Source organism: Dunckerocampus dactyliophorus, chromosome 11, assembly GCF_027744805.1.
Source record: "Dunckerocampus dactyliophorus isolate RoL2022-P2 chromosome 11, RoL_Ddac_1.1, whole genome shotgun sequence".
In the NCBI taxonomy this organism is placed as follows: domain Eukaryota; kingdom Metazoa; phylum Chordata; class Actinopteri; order Syngnathiformes; family Syngnathidae; genus Dunckerocampus; species Dunckerocampus dactyliophorus.
Window position 1 is genome coordinate 24,173,094 of NC_072829.1, and position 13,915 is coordinate 24,187,008.

Sequence of the window (13,915 nt, forward strand, 5' to 3'; positions counted from 1 at the left end):
GGGCCGAGACACTGCGGGTTTTCTCTTGGCATGAGTTTAACACCCCTGTCCTAGAACAACTGAAGCTGCACTAACCGCAAAAAGGTAGGACGTATTGTACATGTCAGCGCTAGCCGGGTGGTTTCGGCACCAGACTCGAGGAGAAACATTCCGTCAACTGAACAGGAAGCTTGGCAAAGATAGACTTGATATGAGCACTTATTTCTTCAGCACGGTTTACTGCTCATGTATGTTATTAATGTGAATGCATCTCCCAAACATCCCTGCTGGATGTTTCTTAGCAAATGTTTTCCAGTTGTATGAATTAGTTGAACTTTATTGAATCAAAGCAAACATAAAAGTAGTGTGTGATGTGACCTGTGAAATGTACACAGCAGGGGTCGAAAACATGAACGAGTTTTGATACGTGATGTTTGCGAAGACGAAAGTAAATAATAAAACTAACTAAAAAAAACAGGTCACTTCTTCAGCACCTGTATTTTTTACCAGCACTTGCTGCACCGTGAGCATGTTTCTGCAAGCCTGTTGTGGAAAAACACAGTTCTCACACTCTGAAGGAAATCAAATGAAGCACAACATGCATGACTAGTTATACATTTTCCCTCATTGGCTTTCCAGGGCATGTTCAATCTGTAATAAACTTGTGGTTATCACAGAGGAGTCCAAGCATTGCTTGCATTACTACAATAATGCATAACACTTGCAGCAAAAAGATAAACGATCCACTCCCTCTACTGTAGCAGGCTTGGACCTGTTGTAGATCTGATAGTTGGCTTTTTTTCCATCCAGAAACACAGGATTCATTCTTGCAAACTTTGTAAAAAAGGAAGTAGGGTAATCCGACGTTTATTGCTGTTAACTGTTTGATTTCTTATTTAGAAATTGATTATTTTCCTAGTTAGAGCATGAAAAATCTGTTTGTGACCTTCTGAATATGTTTTTTTAACATTACTAGAGACCTCTAGCCATGAACTCACACCACTATAGTCACCTTTACACTCGTATTACCCAATATAGCAGACATAATAATAGTAAATAAGCCATTTAAGACATAAATAAGACTCATGCTCGTGTGTGTTGCTATAAATGTGCACCCTAGTTGGAGCAGAGTGGCAGGTGGACAGGGGTTCAGAGTTGATTTTTAGCTTGGTGTGGGTTACGGCTGCAACAGTAGCCCGTGTTTTTATTACGGATGGTTGTGTCTGCTGTGAGATAATTCAAACCTGCAATAAAAGTTTGCTTTTCCATCCTGGCACTTGTGTGTCTCACCGAACATTACTGACACCTAGTGACTGGTGTAAAATACTACATATCATTCACAGCATCTTTGAATGCATCTTCTGAATGCCCTGTATTTGTATTTTAGTTCATTCAGCCAATTTTCTGCTTGAAAATGCTTTTATTGTTCCTGTTCAATGAAAAGCATGTATCTCCAAATTTCGCAAGCTTATTTTTTTTCCTAATTTTGGTTGACGTTTTTGTCCCAAAACAGAAAACTCACAAAAAGTTGGAGATACTGTTTATACATTTCATTGGACTGTTACATGGCCGTCCAGTATAATATATCATTCTTCCTATATTGTGTTTATTGGAACATGTTAATGTCACTTAAAAAAAAGCAAAGCAGGGCATTTCATTTCACAAATCATTTATTTACTTGCATATCTTTTTTGCACCTTTTAAAAATCAAAGTCAAATTCCATGTCAATATAAAGAAACATGATTTGTCAAGACATTGTGAATTTAATGTGGAAAGTGAATTGAGGAGGCTACTGATGGAACATTCTGCCTCATTTTAAAACGTTACAAAAATATCATGTTTGATGCTATTTTTCCACAATATTTCCAAATGGCACTACTCACAGACATCATATCTAATTCAATGAATGCACATTTTCTGGTTATATTTTTTCTTGGGTTCTGCAAAACACTTTCCTTTGTCTTTTCATTTCTAAATTCTATTTTTTTAAAAAAAGCAATAAAACACATTGGGTTTACAGACAGTATAAGTCAGTAATATGATCAGCTCATAGTGGCACATGGCAACAGAGGCAGAAGATATGTGGTGGAGGAGCAGAAGCCAGGACTGATGAAGGAGCAATTCATTTACATTCCTCTTCCATCTCTTTCTTTTCCGCTTTAATCTCTAAAACAGTATCATAAATGGGGACAGGCAGACACACAGAATTGAAGATATAAAAATGACTGGAGGAAAACATAATATATCACATATTTGCATTTGTACAAAGCATGCAAGAGACAAACCATATACTGTACTTGCACAATACAGCTTCCATATATTGTACAATAATAATTGAATGAGGTAGAACTAGTTCTTCTTTTTCACCAGGTGTGTTTTTCCACTATGAACAGTTACCTGGGAAGTGGTGACTTGCTAATGACTGGCGAATGGGAATGGAAAAAAAGAAAACCTACCTTCTGCAGTTGGAAGTTTGTTCTTCTCTGAAGTGGCAGTCTTCTTTAGCTTACATTTGTCAAAGTTCTCCACTTCCTGACTGACTGGGTTGCTGTCACCCATTCTGCTTTTTTGTCAAGCACTGAAAAACAAAATGGGAAGACAAACAAATACATTCAATTAACTTTTGGTGTGTTCCTTTATCATTGCTGATATAATCATCTTCTTTTAACCACAAAAAGGTGTGGTCCGCACTACTGTACATGTCCGTACAGGTAGGCAAGCCAAGCCCCACCCCAGTTAACATACCTGTACTGAACTGAACCCTGAAGTTACGCAAGCCAGTTGGTCTCAAGAAACAACATTTCATTACTTTATTACGATTAAAACATTGCATTATGCTGCACTTTTTTGTTATGCACAACAATGGCATTGCCCTTGTCCAAAACAAGCACCGCAGGATAGGATTAAAGCAGAAATGTCGTTTTTTCAATTAGAATTAAAAGTGGAGCTCGTTGTCAGGTTAAAACATTGACACCTGTTTACAGCTGTCATCAAAAAACGAAACATCAGGTTACAATTCAATCACGTGCATCAAGAGCCTGACAATGATGCACAGCAGCAGTGGATGCACATCTACATACACAGACAGTATATCATTTTACCTGGTGCAGAGGTGCGCAGTGTGAACGTGTTCTGCAGGTAGGATGAGTCTGTGTGATCAGGAAGCAAAAACAGCTTTATAAATGGGAGCAACACACCCCTTTGTACACCAACCATCTCGCCCACCTATGCCTCGTATTCCCATTGGCTACCAAAGCTCACAGGAAGCTTTTTCAATTGGCTAACGGTCATGGGTATTTGCTCTGGCCTGCCGACTTGCATGTAAGAGTGAACACTGTGTTGGCAATGAGCTCCCTGAGCTGTAAATCCTATTGGGGTGTGGCGGTTATTTGTGACATATCGACATCTAGTGGACAAGTCATGGCATGACAAATCTGTGCAAAAACACACCTCACCCAAATAGGAAAAAAAAACCCTCGATCCAAATAGACAGTAAGAAACATACCTAGTTTAACATGAATGGCATTTTTAGACACTTCATTAAGTACACTTGCACAATTTAAGATATAATTTGGTTGCCGTTTGTTTGGTTCCACCACGGAAGGAACTGCTGACACTGAAACAAGTGCTGGGATTTCTACACAGTAAGAATATAAACATCCAAAGTGAAGATATTTCTGTTTGTCGTATTACCAAGAAAGACAGAGAAAGAAAAAACAGCAATCATCTTAACTTTCATTAGTAGAAAGAAGAGGATTGATCTCTTAATGAAAGCAAAGAAATTGAAAGGTACTAATGTATACATAAATGAACACTAAACCAAAAAAAAAAAAAAAAATGGAGATATTGCACGAAAAGCAAGGATGCTAAGAAAAGAGAAAAACATCATGGCAACATGGACTCGAAATGGTACAGTATGGATAAGAGAACAAGAAGAGTCTCAGACTGGGATGATAGGAGATATTAAAGAATTAGAAACATTTAGAAGAGGAAAATAAATGGTTTGGTACTTAGTTGGCAGGATTGTTGCAAAACTAAAAATATTTCCCTTAAATTTTAGAGAGACGCGGGACATGTGTTAAGGTCAAAACCATTCAATTTGGGTGGACATCTGGTGTGAATTAACGTTTTGTTTTGTTCCGGTAGGCTTGCATTGGGGCGAAGGTGGCCTGAATCTTCCTCTACGTGGCTCACTCTGTGATGCGCATTTTTGCCACCTACTGGATTGGAGTGGAATGGCATCACCCCGAACACGATAACTTTTCATTTGGTATTCCATTATCCAAAATTACGAGCACAAAATGACAATGACCACGCTGTTTGAGTGGAGCTCTGCAATCAAAATAAAGAAAATAAATGTTGCCAGTGTAAACATATAAATAAATATTACAAATATAAATAAAGTACATCTACTATGAAAGTTTAGAGAGTTTTAATACCATCCAATTTAAGAGCTGTGCCGCAAAATTTTACCTATACAAAAATAATAATGCTCAATTGCCAACTGCCAGGAGATAGAAGAGTTATAAATATATGTTTAATATTTTTCTGACAACTTTGATTCGGAACAGGTAAACTACAATCACAGCAATAAACACATTGTGAAAAGAATACCTAACATTGTCAATCAAAATAGTATATTATTCTTATAAAAGGGGGATTTTTATATAGTTTGTACGACCGAATACATTGTGCGGGTGTATCTAGGTATGTGGCTTGTAAATGATTGATTATGGGCTATTGAGGCAGAATAAATCAAGAAAAAATGTACAGCGTGTTACAGGGCAGGGACATATAGTAGATGTTACACAAGAAGAATTCAGTTCCAACCCCCAAGCCACCGAACCACTCTTTTAATCCACTTTAACATCTGCATCATACAGCACATTGATATTATTACATATTATATTAATATTATTCTAACGATACACTGTGGACATGCATCCATGTGCATGTACTAAATGTATACTCGCCATAACACCCAGCTGTTCTGTTACAGCTGTTCTGATACTTGAATACCACCGTAGAGATGCGATTTTACCAGTGCCTTATGTCTAGTGAAATCTGCACCTTTAGAAATCAGTAAACACAAAAAATGAATAGTTTTTATGGCCGCTTCCTTGTTAAAATGAACGACTCACTGCTATATATATACTGTATATATATATATATATAATGACAAAATGAGTCATTGGATAGATCATTTTACCCTGCAAGATTTTATTTATTACTGTTTGTTCTGCTGCTGCTGAGAGTTTGGACAACACAGATCATAGTTGTATTTTGGAACATGTTCACATTGTGCATGTTAGTTAAATATTAGGTACAGTGAGACCTCCAAAAGTCAAACATAAGCTATTTCTTCCCCCATCGGAAGTAACATTTAAAAATAAAGTTTAAGTCTTCATCCATTGGAGGCTCCCGGTAGGTAGTATGAAAAGGTACGGGAACGTTTGCAGAGCTTTACTGCCTCTTAGTGGCTTTTTTTCCCTTAGGTAATTGAGTTGTGTTGTCCATATTGTCCAAGTAGCCAGGCCTTTTCCTGTGTTACAGCAAGTTCCATTTGTGGCTCTCTGGTTTTCATAAAAAGCAAAACACACTGAGAATGAGTTGTAGTCTGAGGAGGTGTGTTGATGTGATTCACGTTGATAGTCGTTTGACCTATTTTTTTTCCAGAATTTTTGGTGGGCCCACATTTTTGCAGCTGTTCGACTTTGGAGGCTTTGTCCACCCTTCACTTTTGAAGAATTGTCAAAAGGTTGATCCATCTGTAACTTACCAACACATCCACACTCTATTCACTCCATGACTGTGCTTACATTGAGGCACAATCGTGCATTTCTATCATGTAATTTATGGTAACACCTACTAAACAGCAGTCTGTTGTATCAGCTTGAGCGTTTTTGTTGCCTGTCATAGATGGCTGTGGTGATTCCCCAGGTGATACATGATCTCAGAATAACCAGGGCACCCCCACGGTACAGTAAAATGACACTCCTCTGTCGGGAGTTCCACAGCATTCTCCAGCAGGCTGTGACCCCTTTTACGTCTGCTTGCACCCCCACTTGCATGTTGGCCACCAGCACAGACAGCGGGTACAGGGTCAGGCTGATTGCCATGGAGGCCAGTGTCCCTGAAATGAAGGAGGAGGCCAATGGCGACAGCCCTTGCGCGGCCACAGCAGCACTCAGGGGTCCCTTTAAGCCAAAGTAAAGAGAGCTACCGAGAGCGTTGCGGGCTGCAATGGGCAAGAAGGCGCGGTAGTAGCCTGAGGATATCCTCTGGTCCTTCAGCTTGACAAGAACACTCTTTAGAGTCGGAAGATGGCGGTCATTGTGCCCACTCTGCAACACATTCTGAACACGCTCAAATGGGGTGAAGACCACCGACTCTACTATTCCTACCCCGAGGCCCGCCACAGCCGGAAGAAAAGAGTGGGGGATGACACTGAAGGATGGCAGGGAGAGCAGACGAAGGAAGGTATCCTGCAAACCAAAGAGAAGCGTCCCACTAAGTGTCCTCATCAGTAATGGCGGGGTCACCCCCCTGTATAGCTTCAGAAGGCCTTCCTTGTGGAGCTGCTCTACAGCTCGGTGAACCTGAATGTTGTGGATTTGTTGGCGAAAAACAGTCTTGTAGACAGGGAAGACAATAAGGGTGGAGAGCAAGCTTGAGGTCCCACCATGGAGGTAGCTTTGGAAACGTGCCTTAGAGTCCGTAAGGCCCTCTTGTGTAGGGCTGGGACTTCTTGCCATCTTTCAGCTGAAAAATGACATCACAAATCAATGTCAACTGCCTCACCCTGATTCTGAACAGGCAGTATGTTAGAATAAAAAAAAAAAATAAAAATAAACAAAAAAAAATCACACATACTGACATTAATTCGTAAGAAAAATAATTCAAATTTTACTTACTCAGTCAAATGCCACGACTGTGTACAACAAAAGCAGAGGCAAACCACAATGATAGCACCATTTTTTGGTGATTTCTCTATTCAAACTCTAAAAAAAATAGAGTCGACACGGACATTACCATTCGCTTTCTACACGTGACACCATTTTCTTCTATTTTCCTTCAGAATAACAACAGAAAAGTGTCCGGTTCTCATCAGGACGAGCTTAAATAAGTCGCCGCGTCCAGATAACAGGATGCAGTGCGCTTAGCAAGACTTGTTCCGCCCACCTCAGAATAACTATTGGTGGAGGCTTATATATAATGTCGTCGGGGATTGGTCGTTATGTTCTGTCAATCAACGATTCGGGCGTGTCTCATTGAAGACATGATTACGGGAAATGCTAAAGCCAAGGTACATTTTGGCGTGGATTCATCTCTGGTATATATTTTTTGCAAAAAAAATATCGACCCCAAACAATTTAATTCTCATATTATTACGTTTTAAATTTGTTGTTTTCGACCTTCGTAGTTAAACAAATGCTGTCTGAATTTATTTTATTTCTTCTTGCAATTAGCAAACTTAATGCAGGAATAAACGAGAGTTTTAATATTTCAAGAGGTTTAATCAGAAGTAAAGCAAAACAGACCTTTCCTTGCCGTTTTTCTTTAAAATATAACTAAACAAGAGGTAAAAATAAATTGGGACTGTGTCCTCCTCCACACCACATCAAAAATTTGAAAAAAACTAAACAAAACCCAGAAGTCTTCAATCCTACTACATAAACCTGTGGACATTCATTCTGTATTAGTCTTAAGTCAGTTTGGCACATCTGTGCAGCATAAATAAAGAAATCTACATGTTTAGGATACCAATCGGTTTTATTAAAAACACGTACCAAGATAAAGGGTGCCTACTCAAAAAGTAAACAGTATAGTTTGGCATTAAGACGACACATAATCCCAAAAATGAAGAGGGGTGGGGAGCAGGAGTGCTTGTATCATTTCTGAAGCAAACCTGCAGAGACCCCAGGCTTTAAAAAAAAAAAAAAAAAAAAATCTCATAAAACATTCAAAATACAACTCCACTCAATATTGGGTACCTCAACAATTGAAAAGGTCACATGCTGTCTATTGTGTGATAAAGCATGTTATTTATACATGAAACGCCCTACAAATAAAATTAGGAGCAAGTTCAAACTGTTGAGGCATTCTGTGTTGAGTGGAGCTGTGGTGGGACAATAAACTAATGATTACACATTCAGATGGATAGCAGAAGATATACAAGAGTAACATGAAAACTCCCTCTTTGTAACAGCTTTATACACCACGTAATTGTCCTTCCTGAGCTCTGGGATGACACGCTGAGGTGACACGGTCAGGAGAGGCATCTCGTCATCAGTACCTAGAGGTTATGAGAAGCAGACAAAGTGCACAGTGGACACTTAATCCAAGAACAATAAATACACTTGTCTCAACGGGCAGCTCATTTGGTGCCCCAGTCGTGAGAGACAATGTACAAAGTGAGCGGGGCGCAGGTAACAGACATGATATTTCATCCCACAGCACGGTGAGTTAGCAGGAGAACTTCTCTAATGGTTGTGTGTTTGAGTGTGTCCCTCTCCATTTATTTTTTGGCCTGACGGTGGACGCTGTTACAATGGGACATGGCTGAAGAGGTATGATACAGACTCCCCGTTGTGAGTTCTACGGATGGCCTCTGCAAGGATCATGGAGATGTCGATAACCTGAAAACAAAACAAAACAAAACAAAACAAAAAAAAAGAAGTTTGGACATCAAATCACACCAATGTTAAAAGAACTTTAACTGCGATGGACAGATCAATAACCACCTTCAATTTTTACCCTAAAATCCAACAAGATTACCTTCCTTTGAGATTAATGGTTCTCTAACTGTGAGGTGTGGCTGTCTTTTTTTGGTAGGAAATGCATTAACTTATGGCCATCTTCTGAAGGATGAATGCATAAATAAACCCCGAGCCAAGTGTAATCAATGCAGCCACTACCAACTGTTCCACTGTGGCTCCAAAGATGATACAGTGGAACCCCTTTAAGTCGACATCCCTTCGGATTGGATGATTCACATCGACATAACCGAAACTAGTCATTCCTTGCACATCGACTTCTGACTTTTATCACAGACTCGAGGAGAAATGGTGATGCTTAGGGATATCCAAAAACACTGGCCGATATCGGCATAAGAATGAGATATAGGTGTACTGGTATGGTTTTTTCTGTTGATAATGATATTGGCGTGTGAGTGATGACAAGCCCACACAGCAACAAGCTTGCCAGCTCAGTATATTCCTGGTTGTTTGAGAACATTTTTTAGTCGACTATTGGTCATTTCTCCTCATGTTCTCCCCGTGCGTGCGTGCGTGCGTGGGTTTTCTCTGGGTACTCCGCTTTCCTCCCACATTCCAAAAACATGCATGTTAGGTTGGCGACTCTAAACTGTCCATGTATGAATGTGAGCGTGAACGGTTGTCTATATATCTATATGTGCCCTGCAATTGGCTGGCAACCAGCCCGAAGTTAGCTGGGATAGGCCCTAGTGAGGATAAGCAGCATAGAAGATAGATAGATGGTCATGACTTTTTTTTTTTTTTTTGGACTACCGTATTTTATGGACGATAAGCTACACTTTTTTCATGGTTTGGCTGGTCCTGAAACTTACACCCAGGAGTGACTTGTTTATGTTTTGTTTTTTTTGCCACACTGACAGCCACGAGAGGGCGCTCTCGGCTTGTGTGCCATTATCAACTACTCCTATCACTCCTGTGCAACTGAAAATATGGAGTTGTCCAGTAAGAAAAATGTTTTAGTCGAAATTAAGATAATTTTATGGTTCCTTTTTCATATCACATAACCAATAGCGGAGATGCAGCCAGGAATTCTGGTTCTCAAAGAATCCCCCCCCCCCCTTTAATTAATAAATAATTTTATTTAAAAAAATTGGCAGTCAAGTGACCTTGGAATTGTCCTTACTATTCCCCTTTATATGGCACCCCTGGCCAATAGCACTAATTATAAATTAATTGAAAAATGTATAATTAACCCGTGTGATCAGGACTGTCCGATTTTAGTCCTGGATGATTGGTATCGGAATCAGCAGCAAAAAAAATCCTGATCGGCGCATCTCTAGAAATTATGTTTTTGGATCTCACATTTTATGACATATTTTATGTCACATTTTATTGTCCATGTATGTTGACGTACACTTAAGCAGGCACTTTTTAGTGGACCAGAACTTGATGAGTTGGTCCACTTTGACGGGTAAGGTAGGTAGGCGACTTAAGGTCAAATTAAAAAGTTCCACTGCACTTTGGATTTTTTTTTTTTTAACCAAATACCTGCACTTAGGTTCTTTTGTATTGATTTCACAACTATCAACACATCATCAGCTTGCTTTGATGGAAATGATTCTTTGTCCAAAATGGGTCCATGACAGAAAAAAAGTTGGAACTGCAAAAGATGGAGAGAATAAGCTTACTTGTATTTTGGTACAATGCCTCATTTTCTCTTCCTGGGGAATTGTATTTGTAACCACAACTGCTTCAAAGCAGGCATTGTTGATGCGCGAGATGGCGGGTCCAGAGAAGATTCCATGGGTCAGGATGGCGTAGACTTTGGTAGCACCAGCAGAAATCAACCTAAAACACAAAAACAAAAGCTATTAGTAAGACATGACATCAACTGTATCATGCCGAGGTTGTCTGCTGACGCTTACTTGTCGGCAGCGTGGCAGATTGTCCCGCATGTGTCCGCCATGTCATCTACGAGGATGGCGACCCGACCTGTCACGTCTCCGACAAGAACCATGCGGTCAACCTCATTTGCCTTTTTCCGTTCCTTGTGAATAAGGGCAAAGTCCACATTTAGCCTGTCAGCGATGGAGGTGACCCTGCAGAAATAATGAATAGTAGCAGAGTCACTGCTAAGAAATCACTGCAGTCATGTCATCATCATCATCATCATCATCATCATCGACCCTATAGATTCGACACTCCAAGTTCGGAGCGCCTTCCCTCAATGGTCTGTTTACCTCTTTGCTCCTCCAGCATCGGGTGAGACGATGATACAGTTCTTCCACTCGGGAATGTTCTCTTTGATCCATTTTAACACGGCGGGCTCTGCATACAAGTTATCGACGGGGATGTCAAAGAATCCCTAAAAGATAATTGGAAGGGGAAGGAAGGGGTCTCATTTCAGCTGATCTTTTACATAACAGCATTGTCGGCACGGAGATCATGCACGTGTGTTTAAGTGTTCAGTTTGAGCATGCAGGAGGTATGTCACAACTAGGGATGCTCCTACGGGGGTTTTATGCTGCCGATTCAGATACTGATCATCCATGAGTGAGATCGGCCGATACGGATTACATGGATTAACTGTAATTTTTTAATTAATTTATGATGAGCGCTATTGGCCAGGGGTGCTGTATAGGGGGAAGTTACGTATGTTGCTGATTACCGTATGTTGTTGATTCAGTACATCATTGGACAATTTTACCCAGTATTTCAGAAACTTGTTACAAAATACTCAAATTGCAAGGAAGATGTAGTCACCAATGCAATTCCAATTGTGTTATTAATGCAAGCTATTTTTTTACGACACCTTTATTTTGTTTGCACGATTACATAGGATGGTGCACGCAGTCCTCTTATTTTGAAGGCCGGAAGTGTGTTGTGTGCTGAGATTGTCTCTTGACATAATAGTGTCAAGTACTAGTGGTGAGTCAGTACCAGCACCAAAGCGCACAAAAAGGCAACTACTATTGGCCCCGGGCTGTTCATTATCTGCCGTGCCGGTGTTGTTTTTGGTTACAGGAAGAAGAAGTGGGAATGAGGCGCATTGTGTCATGACGTTGTCTGTGCGTCTCCGTTTTGATTAGGATATCCCGATTGATTACCATTACCATGTATACAAGAATAACCCTGTGGGTTATTCGGAATGTTTCAGAAACTGGAATATTGACTGCATGTAAACGTACTCTGTATTTCAGTGATCTGCACCTTTATTGTGACCAGCTGAGACACATTACTCCTAATTCCCACACATTCTCACTGCAAATACAATTTACAATTACAATTTGCTTTTGTGGACAAGCAGGAAGAAGACAAGCAGTTGGTACAGATGTGTGTGGTTCAGACAGGGGAGCTAATTATAGCGCTTTCAGACATTTTGAAAAGCAATAGTTCTGCAAACATTGTTAACTGTACACGACCCCTCTCAATGACACCTAAAAACACACACGTTTCTTGTCTAAATGTACCTCCAAGAAGGAAAACTCAGGTATCTTATTAGCCGGCAGCAAGACAGACACTAATTCCAATTGTATGCTGAAGTGATTAAACCCTGAGTGGTCCACTTACTGCTATGTTCAAGTAAAAACAAGCCACACCTCATTTGTGGTGTGCAAATATTCACCTGTATCTGTGAGGCGTGTAAGTCCATAGTGATGATGTGGTCTGCACCTGATACGGACAACATGTTGGCCACCAGTTTGGCAGAGATTGGAGCACGGCTCTGCGATGAAATTGGATCTGTTAAGTCACGTGGAATAAGTCTAGTGGCAAGCATGACTTTATGCTAAAAATAGCACTCAACTGGGAGATTAGCATCTTTTTCTAACATCACACCACTCTATAATAATGTCTGACAAATAATCACAACTGCAGTCATGTAAGCACCAATGCTCACATTAGTTACATGCAAAAAATGATGGTGATGTCACAGGTTATCATACAGTACAGTCAGCAAAATGTCCAAAAAATATTTTAACATTGAAGTAGCAGGATTTCAAGCAGTGGGACTATGCAGTATGAAGGAATGAGAAGAGCACAAAAAAAGAAAGCAGTGCATGGACATGGCCAGAGGCTTCTCGTCATGATGTTGAATGGCAAACAGCATGACAGAGATAATTAGACATGTCCCTCACCCCCACCTTGTCCTTCTTGTCCTGGCGGGCATATGGAAAGCAAGGGATGACAGCTGTAACTCTGGAGGCAGAGGCTATTTTGCAGGCGTTGATCATGATGAGGAGCTCCATCAAATTATCATTTATCTCCCCACAGCCACTTTGGACGATATAGACATCCTCTCCACGTACACTCTCTCCTATCTCCACGCTGTAGAGGGGAGGTGACAAAACAAACAGCACTTAGCAGCGGAGAGCTAACAAAACACACAAAGTGGGAGGGGAAGAATAAATAAAAGGTGGGTGTGAAATGTGCTGGGACTTGGGGTTAGAGTGAGGAGAGCTCGGTTACAAAATCATGAAAAAAGATGCATACAGCTTCTTAGGCACTATTATACAACAATTTGAAGGCATAGTAAACGGAGCTCAAGCTCCTATCGACACATGCGCGGCAATTTCAGCGTGACATCACGTTTCACGCAGGATACGTTTAGCTAGGCTACATTGGCGCAGTTAGCTAGCAAGTTGCTTGTTTTTACTGTTTTTTAAGGCGCAAAAGCGACAATAAACTCACCATGTTTCTTGGTTGCTAAATTTCTTGGTTACAACCTTCCCCAACTCCAGACCGAGGCGGTCCGCTATCTTTTGAGACAGGTCTGGGTGCGAGCTACCACTGAATATTTTGATATTCGGCATTTTGCTGCTGTCCAGGGCGTTGAGACGTCGTTAGCTTTGTTTTGCTCACCCGCTTTAACAGTCAAAAAGTCCAAGACGGCAACCGAACAGTTGTCTGGCTACTCTTACCCAAGACCGACACTCACGACCTAGCCACCTCTACAACCACACATCACGCATGCGACTCTTCTTCCTCTCCGTGCGCCGCGCACGCTTTCACTTACGTCTTATCGTGATGACGTCACCAGGACCGAGCGTCAACAGTCAATGCTGCATTCAGGCCCACTCGGACATTGCAAATTTTCAGGCGCAAAAAAGTTGGACTCATAATTTGCACAATGACTTATCTTAAAAGCAACGACAATCAATAAATATACATGACGTTGTGACTTCGTGTCTTCTTTAATCAGGTGTAAATCGTCAGACTC

At 40.6% G+C, this 13,915-nt stretch overlaps 3 protein-coding genes across 4 annotated transcripts; all 3 read right to left on the minus strand.

Annotated features, from left to right (window-relative positions):
* Positions 1 to 1,631: 1,631 nt before the first annotated feature.
* On the minus strand, positions 1,632 to 3,249 carry tmsb1 (thymosin beta 1). Its single transcript, XM_054792204.1, has 3 exons — positions 3,082 to 3,249; positions 2,437 to 2,558; positions 1,632 to 2,146 (listed from the first exon to the last, which is right to left on the minus strand). Exons 2-3 carry the CDS (start codon positions 2,537 to 2,539, stop codon positions 2,103 to 2,105), a joined length of 147 nt encoding a protein of 48 aa, XP_054648179.1. The 5' UTR covers positions 2,540 to 2,558; positions 3,082 to 3,249; the 3' UTR covers positions 1,632 to 2,102.
* A 1,307-nt stretch (positions 3,250 to 4,556) lies between these two features.
* Positions 4,557 to 7,119, minus strand: LOC129190022 (solute carrier family 25 member 53-like). Its single transcript, XM_054792320.1, has 2 exons — positions 6,895 to 7,119; positions 4,557 to 6,742 (listed from the first exon to the last, which is right to left on the minus strand). The coding sequence occupies exon 2, from the start codon at positions 6,733 to 6,735 to the stop codon at positions 5,869 to 5,871; it is 867 nt and encodes a 288-aa protein (XP_054648295.1). The 5' UTR covers positions 6,736 to 6,742; positions 6,895 to 7,119; the 3' UTR covers positions 4,557 to 5,868.
* A 405-nt stretch (positions 7,120 to 7,524) lies between these two features.
* On the minus strand, positions 7,525 to 13,709 carry prps1b (phosphoribosyl pyrophosphate synthetase 1B). 2 transcript variants are annotated; one of them, XM_054792935.1, is made up of 7 exons: positions 13,387 to 13,709; positions 12,834 to 13,023; positions 12,323 to 12,421; positions 10,938 to 11,062; positions 10,623 to 10,796; positions 10,386 to 10,545; positions 7,525 to 8,619 (listed from the first exon to the last, which is right to left on the minus strand). In XM_054792935.1, the coding sequence occupies exons 1-7, from the start codon at positions 13,506 to 13,508 to the stop codon at positions 8,527 to 8,529; spliced, it is 963 nt and encodes a 320-aa protein (XP_054648910.1). In that variant the 5' UTR covers positions 13,509 to 13,709; the 3' UTR covers positions 7,525 to 8,526. The 2 variants fall into 2 exon arrangements, with proteins under 2 accessions (XP_054648910.1, XP_054648911.1); XM_054792936.1 differs by having other exon boundaries at positions 7,526 to 8,619; positions 12,840 to 13,023.
* Between the last annotated feature and the right edge of the window lie 206 nt (positions 13,710 to 13,915).

Coding starts and splice junctions, on each gene's coding strand:
- LOC129190022 (XM_054792320.1), bottom strand. CDS start 6,735: ATGGCAAGAAGTCCCAGCCCTACACAAGAGGGCCTTACGGACTCTAAG.
- prps1b (XM_054792935.1), bottom strand. CDS start 13,508: ATGCCGAATATCAAAATATTCAGTGGTAGCTCGCACCCAGACCTGTCT. Junction 12,422..12,833: donor ACAAGAAGGACAAGGTGGGG/GTGAGGGACATG, acceptor ATTTCATCGCAG/AGCCGTGCTCCAATCTCTGC. Junction 11,063..12,322: donor TACACGCCTCACAGATACAG/GTGAATATTTGC, acceptor ATTATCTTTTAG/GGATTCTTTGACATCCCCGT.
- tmsb1 (XM_054792204.1), bottom strand. CDS start 2,539: ATGGGTGACAGCAACCCAGTCAGTCAGGAAGTGGAGAACTTTGACAAA. Junction 2,147..2,436: donor CAAACTTCCAACTGCAGAAG/GTAGGTTTTCTT, acceptor ATACTGTTTTAG/AGATTAAAGCGGAAAAGAAA.